This window comes from Rhamphochromis longiceps, linkage group LG14 (genome assembly GCF_057381845.1).
Source record: "Rhamphochromis longiceps isolate RC_006_pf linkage group LG14, R_longiceps_female_GT1.1, whole genome shotgun sequence".
In the NCBI taxonomy this organism is placed as follows: domain Eukaryota; kingdom Metazoa; phylum Chordata; class Actinopteri; order Cichliformes; family Cichlidae; genus Rhamphochromis; species Rhamphochromis longiceps.
The window spans coordinates 39,764,730-39,774,562 of record NC_140570.1 but is presented as its reverse complement, the minus strand read 5'-3'; the positions used below and the strand labels follow the sequence as shown (position 1 = coordinate 39,774,562).

Here is a 9,833-nt window from a genome sequence, read left to right as displayed (position 1 = left end):
TTATAAAATACAAACACAAAGTAAAATAATACAAAATAATTAAATTATAAATGCATTAAAAATTAATAACTAAAGTCAAATGAAAAGAACAAAAATAAATCAAATCATAAAACCTTATAAAATACATAAACAGCAGAGGATTCATCTAAAGAACTGTAGAATAATTCAGTGCAAGTTATTCCAATCCACACTTCTCTGCTTCAGAGTAAATAATGATAGTGATGCCTTTAATAATGTCTCTGTAAACGTGTGTTTATGAGGAAGTCTTTGTCACGATGTCAGCTGTAGTAACATCAGTAATGATGTGATCTTCAGTTCTCGAAGCTGAGACACAAGCTGAGCTCCACAGAGAGGCTGGAGCTGTCAGAGGAGGCGTTTAAAGGTGGGAGACGTAAAACAGGTCAGCCAGCTCTTTAACAGACACACCCACTGAAACAGGAAAGATGGAACATATCTGAAATATTTCTGGCAGTAATCAGCTGATGGATCAGTGGCTAGAATGTTCCTTTTACGTCCCACCTTGTCCAACATGATCTTTTTCCTGAAATCTGAAAAGTTCCAGGTCTGAAGTCTGTGAGTCAAAAGAAACGCAGACAACATTTACCAGGTTATCAGAGGATAATAAACCACCCACATCATTTCACATCACGTCGAATATAAAAACATTAACGTGTTCATCTGCCCCGGGCAGGAAAGGCTGACCATGTCCACAGCAACACTCAGGTAAGCTGTGGACGATGCTCAGTTGGACCCAAAGTGTGTCAGGATAATATCCCCCACACCACCAGCAGCCTGACGTGCGTTTACAGACAGGCTGAATCCACGCTTCCAAACTCTGATCGTTGAAACTCATCAGAACAGCTAATATGAGGTGAGGTCTCCTCTGTTGGTGATGAGTCATTTGACCTGTGGGCCCCTGAACGCACCACGTATTTGAACTCTAGAGGGCGCTATGATCTGGCGGCCTGCCCGTGCATATGTGCGTGTGTTTGGGGAGGGGTTGATGACGCATTGAAAAAGAACGCTGTCAGTGGGCTCGCCCTGCAGTTCCTCCGTGTCCGTGTTCCCCGCAGTCCGTGATCGTCTCTGTCGCCGGCTCCGCGGTCTCTGCCTCCGTCTGTCCTCAGCTGAAGCTTCTGTAAGTACCACAAAGCTCCTCTGTGTCCTGTGTGCTGGCTTTGCCTCAGCTGTGTAAAAGTGCAGAATTGTGCATGCTGTCCCACCCACCCGGTGGAAATTTACAAAACAAGGTTAAAGTGGAGAAAACAACCCAGCGCGGCCAGAACACGGAGGCATGGAAAGATTACCGAGGGTGAGATAAGACAGGAGCTGTGAGCCTTCAGTACCGACGGAGCCTCCTCCCGCCGCTGACGCTGCGCTTTATTTAAGAAAACATGGCACAAAATGGACAAGTGTGTGTGTGTGTGTGTGTGTGAGCGTTACTAATATGTTTAATACTCTTGTTTGAATGAATCCAAATACACTTAAAGTACAAGTATAATCGTTACTACTACATAAAAGTTACTACATGAATTACTGATTCATTCATATTTGATTATCGGTTAATTTGGTCAGATTACTCAGACTGGAAAATTGTGAGTTCCCTTTAAAAAGAAGAAAAATGTCTTTTACATTTGATCAATGAGCTGTGAGTTTAATTCGTCTGAGAAAGCTGAATAAAGCGAATCCAGCGGTGGGAGGGATGCTGGGCTGAATGGAACCTGAGAACTGTTCCAGACACAATCATTTCATTTGAATAATAATCGTTGAGTTTGTTGTTTTAATAATCTCTGAGAGCCAAAATGAGCTCAGTGGATAAACTACATTTACTCATGAACTGCTCCAGCTTCAGGTATAATAATAATAATAAGCACTGTGTCTTTGCAAGAGTCAGCAAAATAAGAAGTAACAGAAGCTTTAAAGTAGAATAACATAGAAATACTTGAGTGAAGTACACTAAAATATTAGATCAGTAAAATGCTTGAGTACATGTACTTGGTTAGATTCCAGCACAGGTCGTATTCGTAAGACTGACAGTAGCGTTTCATGTTGAGTTCATATTCATATTTCAGGAGGGGTGGTGCCACCACGTGTCCCCTCTCTGGACACGGCCCTGCCTCTGAATGCAGTTTGGAGCCTGATGAGTTAGTTGAAAATATTTAAAGCATGTAGTTTAATGAATCAGTGTTTGTTCTCTTTATATGATTATTTCTCCATGATGATGTTATTAATATGAAAACGGGCTATTATCAGAAGTATATAATCATATTATCATATTATTATTATTATAATAGTTATTATCTATGACATCATACTGATCAAAGAGTATAAAAACGTTAACTTTAATGAAACGTTCGTTAAACTTCTGCGTGAGTTCGTCTGCAGTCGGCGGTTTCTGTCTCGACCTTGGTGTTCAGGTCATTTACAGCCAGTATGGTGAAAAACCTCCCGCAGATTTCACGTATCAGTGTCGATTAAATCTTCGGTCTTTTTCAGATCGACGCCAAAATGTTTCTGTTGAAAGGAGTGATCGGGAGCGTCATCAAATCTGTGACGTGAGCACACTTTTTCTATCAGTTTCTACTCGAGTGTTTATGCTGAGCTAGGCTAACCGAGCCTGTGATTTCTTCCCCACAGCGACATCGACCCGTCTCAGTTCATGCCGTCAGACCCTGTAAGTACTCTGTAAAGTCTGTCCTAATGCAGCCTCCAACATTTCTAATGAAAGCACAGGTAGATTTGCGTCAATGAGAAACGGGAAAAATAGATCCCAGATCAAATTTCTGCTTGTGTGCAGCACCTGAATGTCGATGAACAAGTTTTAATATTTAATGTAGCAGAAACAGAAAGATTTTTTGTCTTGTTCCTGTTAACAACTGATGACACACAGTGGATAACTCTGAGCTTATGTGCATCGCTTGAACCTTGAACTGTGTGACTGAAGCGACGCCCTCTCAGTGGAAGATTTTATGTGCAAACAAACACACAAACTGTCCAAACACAGTTGGAGGGAGGATGTGTGTGAGTGTGTGACCTAACAGAAGCTTCTTCTGTGTGCAGCCTCCTCCCCGCAGACCTCTGCAGTTCGCTGAGGCCAATGAGAGCGAAGAGGAGAAACAGTTTCGGAGGGTTTTCAAACAGCTGGCTGGAGATGTGAGTGCACCTGTGTCCTGATGCTCTTCTCTTTAAACCAGGCTTAAAGCATTATTGGGGGCGTGGCCTCTTTCACTAAACTTTTAAAGTCACTGGGGTGTCTGCAGAAAGATCAGCGGCCCCTTAAATCAGCTTGTTCTGGTGGGTAGAAAGTGTATTTAGGCTCATCTGCATAGACTGGGTAACACCTGTGCACTCTGTGTTTGTGCTCTGGTGCCTGTTTGGAGCATTTTTAGTAGAAACGGTGAAGGAGGACCTGCAGAGGGTTGGCGTGACAGAGGAGGACGGTAAAGATGGAGCAGATGCTCTGCTGTGGTGACCCCTCATAGAAGGCGTAGAAAACCTGAAGGGTGAAGTATAAGTAGTCAAGGTGAGAAAATGGACAGGGGACCGGACAGACGGGATGAGGGTTGGAGTATGAAAAGCAGGCAGACAGGTGTGGTGAGGTGTGATGGCTCAGGTGAAGCACAGACACTGACTGAGAGAGAGAGAGAGGGCCTACAGCTGCCGACTGTGCACAGCTGTATGTTTAGCATCTGTGCTAGCAGCATGCTACAGTACGATGCGCTGCTTGCTGTGAACCAGGAAGAGCTCCTGTGTATTTTTACTGGCTTGTAAAGCTGTGAAGCAGCCTTGTTGACAGCGGTGTGAGAAAAAGTGTGACTTTCAGAGCTTGTTCTGTTCATAAATATCTCATAACATTGTAGAAAGGCCTTTTCTGGATATCGGACCTTTAACAGAAAAATAAAAACTGTGCGCAACGAGCTCGAACCAGCTCAGCAGCTCTGGAGTTTCCACAGCAGTGAACTAACTGTCAGTTTGCACTTCTAAACTTCAACCGCCTGTTTTTGACCCGTGAAACGAGAAACTCCTGTAGCAGGGCGCGGCTGTACGCTCAAGTATCATCCCTCACAATAAGGACAGACATGGTTTCTGTGTGCTCTGCAGGTCGTATACAATAGAAGGATGTGTGTAGATGGGTGCATGCTTTATCTGTGCATTTACACTAGAAAATACTAAATGCACTTACAGTGCTTCCATCTGTATTGCTGACTAGAGGGTGCAGTATAGAAGCAGGAAAACTACAATATCAGGAATCAATTGTGTGTCGTGTAAATCTGCAGTCACAGAGTCCAAAGATAAAAACACAGAGCTGGAAATCAGGAGCTTTAAAGAGTCGCAATTTGGTCGTCTCAGGAGCACAAGGGGAAGCCGACTCTGTGCGGTTGGTTGTGTGTGAGTCCCCGAGTCATGTGGGCCCCTGACTGTAAACCAGGCGCAGATGTGCTTGGATGTTACAGCTGCAGGTTGAAGCCCTGAGCCACAGAGTGCAGCGCTGAGACGTCCTCGCACCATTACAGCCAACCGGGAAAGATCGTTATTGGTCAGATAATGTCATTAAAAATGCTCCAACAGCACAAACACAGTGCAGCTCAGGGACTCCAACTAGCAGACAGACAGCAGCTACCTGTGCCGCCATCCACCTGTCAGAGGCCACGCCCCTAATAATGCACACTTTAAGCCTTAATACAGTTTAAATGGGTGAACTCTAAATACATTCAGCCCCTGTACCTGAGGGGGAAATTATCTGTGGAGACCAAAACTTCCAAACCAAAGAATCAAAGATGACTGAAAAAATAAAGAGAGCTGGAGGAAACTGAATTACCCTTAACATCAGTGACTTCAACGTGATGAGGTGAAGAGTGTTTCCTACTTTTTTATCGAAGCGAATGTGTGTGTTGGTGTGTTTCCAGCCACTGACCTCACCGTATCCATGTCAGAGAGCCTTAAATATGATTTGGAGGTTTGTAAATGAAGTTAGTGAGAGCAGAGAAAGCTCCAGAGCTGTTCTTATTGTGCACTAGTGATTGTCTTTAATGTGCTTCTTCCTGGCCCTGCTGTACAGTCTACACTTCCACTCTGAGATGTGCTTTCTTTGGTTATCATAATTTTGCTGTATTATATTTTAATCACAGTGGAGTGAAAGCTCCCTCTGGGACTGGATCAGGAAATGCCACCGGTGTAAAATTCAGCCAAATCAAACATGGAGCCGCACTCTGTGGAAGGCCTGGTGAATAAAGGAGCAGCTTTTTCCTGCTTTTTAATTATAGCGTGCGGTTCTGTCGCAGACATAAACAGTGAACTCGTTCGGTGAATCCTCTGACAAACATGTGGAAACTGCAGTTCGCTGCAGGGCGTGTTACACAGAGAACTCCCTCTCTGCATTCCTGCCATTGTCTGGCACAGCCGCAGTCATGCTGTGTGTGTGTGTTTCTTCTACTCATCTGATGGGCGTGCGCACCAGTTAGACCAGAACACAGCCGGTTCTCGGCTAAACCAACAGCAGTGATAACTGCTGTGACAGAGGCTTGTAGTAAAGTATGCTCCTCCCATTTGCTTCAGGCGGGTGGAGTCAGGAGGCTGTGAAAGGTGAGTACTTTGTGGAAATTTCCAGGAGTTTAGTTTACCCTTAACATCACTAAGGGGAGCCCGTCAGGTGACCGGGGCTGATGCTGTCGATGAGTTTGCAAAGCATGAAAACTTTGAGAACAGGCCTGGTTGTATCTGAAGAGGAGGAAGACCTCGACTCAGAAAGGAAACGGAAGAAAGGATTTCTGTTCTGAAGCTTAACGTTGGGCCCAGATGTGATGAACACCTGCAGCTTTGTTAGGTCTGCAGGGCCACCTTATAAGGCCCAGTATACTTGCTGTAACACATACTGGGCCCACCTAGTTATCTTTGGCTCACAGAACAGTTTTTAGTGCCATAAATGCTCCTTATTCAGTACAGTGTTTGTCACGTGTGGCTTCTTCGTACTTTTTTACAGTTAGATGTAAATAGTGGAAAAATGAAGTAAAAAGAAGAAGGAAAAGAGATTGAAGTGACTCAAGTGGCCGTGACTAAGAGTTTAGAGCTTCAGAGAAAGCTCGGGAAACATCCCAGCTCACTGCCGGATGAACATTTGATTCGAAGTCGAGGTTTGTGAGCCGATCGGCCAGCATGTGAAAATAAATCTTTCCCGCTCACCCCGTGGCCTTGGAGCCCAGCTCACAGCTACAGGCTTTCATCGCGTGAAGAAAAAAAAGAGTTTTTGAGGAAGCCGCGTCCGGAACTTTTAGCGCTGCTTCTGTGTTTTGGTTGCGTGTTGTTGGCAACAGTGACTGCAGTGAGTCAGACGCTCGATCGAAGGCTTTGGTTTGAGTCATTCTGTGAGGCTGTGAGTAACTCAGGGGACTTCCTGTGTGGAGAACTAATACGCTGTGTGTGTGTGTGTGTGTGTGTGTGTGTGTGTGTGTGTGTGTGTGTGTGTGTGTGTGTGTGTGTGTGTGTGTGTGTGTGTGTGTGTGTGTGTGTGTGTGTGTGTGTGTGTGTGTGTGTGTGTGTCTGTCTCCAGGACATGGAGGTGAGTCCCAATGAACTGATGAACATCTTGAATAAAGTGGTCTGCAAACGTGAGTCCGGTTTCCTTCTGCAGCTCATTAAATCGTTCTTATTGTTATTTTCTAGTTTCAGTGTTTTGTGTGTTTGCAGTAAATTTGTATTTTAACTAAGCTGAACTGAAGTTGTGGATCTGTCGTTCAGATGGGAAGCTGAAGACCGACGGCTTCAGCAGTGAGTCCTGCAGGAGTATGGTTGCTGTGATGGACGTATCCTTCCACAAAACATAGTGCAGACTGAACACAGTAATCTCAGTGGTTGCAGAATTAGTAGCAGCAGATCAGAAAATCAACCGTCACGGTTCTCAGTGAGTTCTGCTTGTGTTGCTGAGTTTGACCTTTGACCTGGCTCCCATCAGAGTGACAGCACAGGAAAACTGGGCTTCCACGAGTTCAAGTACCTCTGGAATAACATCAAGAGATGGCAGGTCGGTCGGGAGCAGCCGTGCAGACGCACTCTGACGGTTTCCACGCTGGTTTTATGTTTGTGTTGTTTATTATTTGTTGTCTTGTTTTCAGGGCATCTACATTAACTATGACACCGATAACTCAGGTGTGATCAGCGCTAGCGAGGTGCCTGGTGCCTTCAAGGCTGCAGGTAAGAAATGCTGCTCTGTGTGTGTGTGTGTGTGTGTGTGTGTGTGTGTGTGTGTGTGTGTGTTCATACATTTGTTGGGACCAAAACCTGGACGTTCACTGTACTTGTGGGAACCAAAGACGTTTGAGTGTGTGTAGTTTCATACTAAGTGTGTGTGTGTGTGTTTTGCAGGCTTCCCGCTGAATGACCAGCTCTACAAGATGATTATCCGTCGCTATAGTGATGAGAACGGCGATATGGACTTTGACAATTTCATTGGCTGCCTGGTGCGACTGGACGCCATGTGCAGTGAGTCTCTCTTCACCCTGTGATTTCAGATATGCGTGCACTCGGCTGTCCGACCGTCTTATTTTCAGCTTTACGTTTCTGAACACGTAAAGTTTGTATAATGATGTGTTTAACTTTCCTCACCTGTGAACAGCTGTATTGATTGATTGATTGATTGATTGATTGGTAATTTATTTCAACATGTGAACAATATACAAGTACATTTAGAAAAGAAATGAGAGAAAAAAAAAATATACTATACAAATTACATACAAAAAAACATTCTGATTAATTTACATGTTGAAAGGGAGTGGGAAGAAGTACATGCTGTACATGACGTGTTGTCCCTACTTCTTTGTCTCTCTTATGCATAATAGAAGTAGTTAGTGTATCTCCAGTGTGTTGCCGCGTGGGGTGTGGTGAACCCATTTGCACGAGTCTATTCTCAGAGGAGAGACAAACCCAGCCTCAGGGGGTCAAAGCTATTGTAGCTAGTGGACCAATCCCAAGCCCAGATAAACAGGAGGGCTGTGTTAAAGTTCAAATCTGTGCTACACCAAAACATGTGGATCCGTCCACTGTGGCAATCCCCTGGGAAACAAGGGACCAGCCTGAAGCACCTAGTTCATCTCTAACCTACACCAAACTCCTCCTCCCTCCTCATCCACCCAAGAAACAAAAAGCACAGAAGAAAATTTTTATATCAATTTAAAATGCACAACGTGTGTGTGTGTGTGTGTGTGTGTGTGTGTGTGTGTGTGTTGCAGGAGCGTTCAAGACGCTGGATAAGGACAACAGCGGCACCATCGATCTGGACGTCAAGGAGGTAAAACCCAGACTGGTTCACTTCAGAATGTTTTCTAATTCTCTCGATTCTGAAGTTTAGACACTGAGTGGACGAGTGTGGTAAAAGTAGGAACGTGTGTGTCAGCTCACAGGGGAAAAGATCCAAACACAGGAGACGAGGGTGCATCAAATTCATCAAGGGGCAGGCAAGCAAAATGGGTGGGGGTCGGGTCAAAGGCCAAAGACGAGAACGAGATTAGAAATGCACGGAAACAGTCTGAAGTAGGAAAAGAAAACATGATTAATATTTTGCAATGATATGGAGCAGAAAAAACATGAGGTGGAGACGGATTTACTGACTGTGAACCACAGGAAAAAAACAACTAGTGCCTTAAATCTGTATTTTTTCTAATATCCACTAGGGGGCAACATTTCTTCTTCTTCATTGACTGCGTTATGGTCTCAATCCCTAGTTTCAAGTCTTTTTGAGCAAAGCATCCTTTGATTTCGTAATTCTGGCCTGATGATGAGTGCACAGTCTCCCTCAGTCAGAAATGCTCAGCTCGAGGCTCAGCGAGCAGTAATGGCCACATCGTTCTTTTCTATACAGTCTGGTCTGGTTGGAAATGAACTTGAATCGCACAGAAGTCTGTAGGAAAACATCGGTCAGCTCCTGGGGTGACAATCAAACTGAAACTATAAAACCGAGGAGGACAGAGGACGGCTTGTGGTCACATGTAAACACTGACGGTCTCTTTCTTCCTCACAGTGGCTTCAGCTCACGATGTATTCGTGAGGCGACGGAGGGAAGCCTCTCCACAGCTTCTCACTTCTCACACCTTCTCCTTCCTCTCACTCAACCCGCGATGCGCAGTTATCGTCTTCATCTCTGTAACGGGACCAAAACGCCGGCACTGAGCAGACACGAAGGGAAAGCTCGTGCTGCCGTTGCACTCTCCGGCGCTGCGGCATCTCTGTGTTAAAGATTTCTGTTCTTTTGTCTCTAAATGAATTTTATTAGGCTGAAAGTTTGATGACTCTGAATGTTTGAAAGAATAAACTGACACAGCTGATGCTACAGTTGTCCTTTTCTCTGAGTTTTCATGCACGCTTTGTCCTTGTTCATGCACGTGACCACATGTGATGTTACACTCATTCGTCTGATCAGGAATATTTTTTACTGCATCAAATTTCAAAGCTCAACTTCAGCCTGCCGAGGTTCTTCTGCAGCCCCAAACCTTTAGTGGCAGCTCTGCTCGTCTCGCAAGTGAAAGATGAAATATTGCTTTTACGTTTTCATTCATTCATTTTGACTTTTAAAGACACTTTACAACACCTTACTTGTTGAGCTTGATTCTTTTATCTGAATGTGAGACATGAGACAGGCTTAAAATCATGGCTGTTTTATTCTTTCCCTTAAACTGTGAAGATTTTTGGAAAATTTTAAGCGAAGTTACAAAACCTGAGTTGAAATGTCCTTCAGAAAATGTGTTGACGAATCCTAAAAGATTTTATTGTACAGAAACCAAAAGGATGATCGGCTTATGGATCCTAATGGTGTAACTTATCCTGCAAGTTTAACCTGTGAGATG

General features: G+C 44.3%; 1 protein-coding gene across 2 annotated transcripts; it reads left to right on the top strand.

Moving 5' to 3' along the window:
* The first annotated feature begins 991 nt into the window (after positions 1-991).
* Positions 992-9,314, top strand: LOC146654733 (calpain small subunit 1-like). Of its 2 annotated transcripts, none has more exons than XM_085380055.1 (11): positions 992-1,138; positions 2,497-2,555; positions 2,638-2,674; positions 3,061-3,153; positions 6,548-6,605; positions 6,736-6,800; positions 6,950-7,018; positions 7,110-7,188; positions 7,360-7,476; positions 8,223-8,281; positions 9,011-9,314. In XM_085380055.1, exons 2-11 carry the CDS (start codon positions 2,509-2,511, stop codon positions 9,035-9,037), a joined length of 651 nt encoding a protein of 216 aa, XP_085236181.1. In that variant the 5' UTR covers positions 992-1,138; positions 2,497-2,508; the 3' UTR covers positions 9,038-9,314. The 2 variants fall into 2 exon arrangements, with proteins under 2 accessions (XP_085236181.1, XP_085236180.1); XM_085380054.1 differs by lacking the exon at positions 992-1,138 and adding an exon at positions 1,294-1,312.
* The last annotated feature ends 519 nt before the right edge of the window (positions 9,315-9,833 follow it).

Excerpts from the sequence above, each read along its gene's own strand:
- LOC146654733 (XM_085380054.1), top strand. Across the intron at positions 6,801-6,949 it reads GTATGGTTGCTGTGATGGAC|AGTGACAGCACAGGAAAACT; the intron begins GTATCCTTCCAC and ends GGCTCCCATCAG. Across the intron at positions 7,477-8,222 it reads GCGACTGGACGCCATGTGCA|GAGCGTTCAAGACGCTGGAT; the intron begins GTGAGTCTCTCT and ends TGTGTGTTGCAG.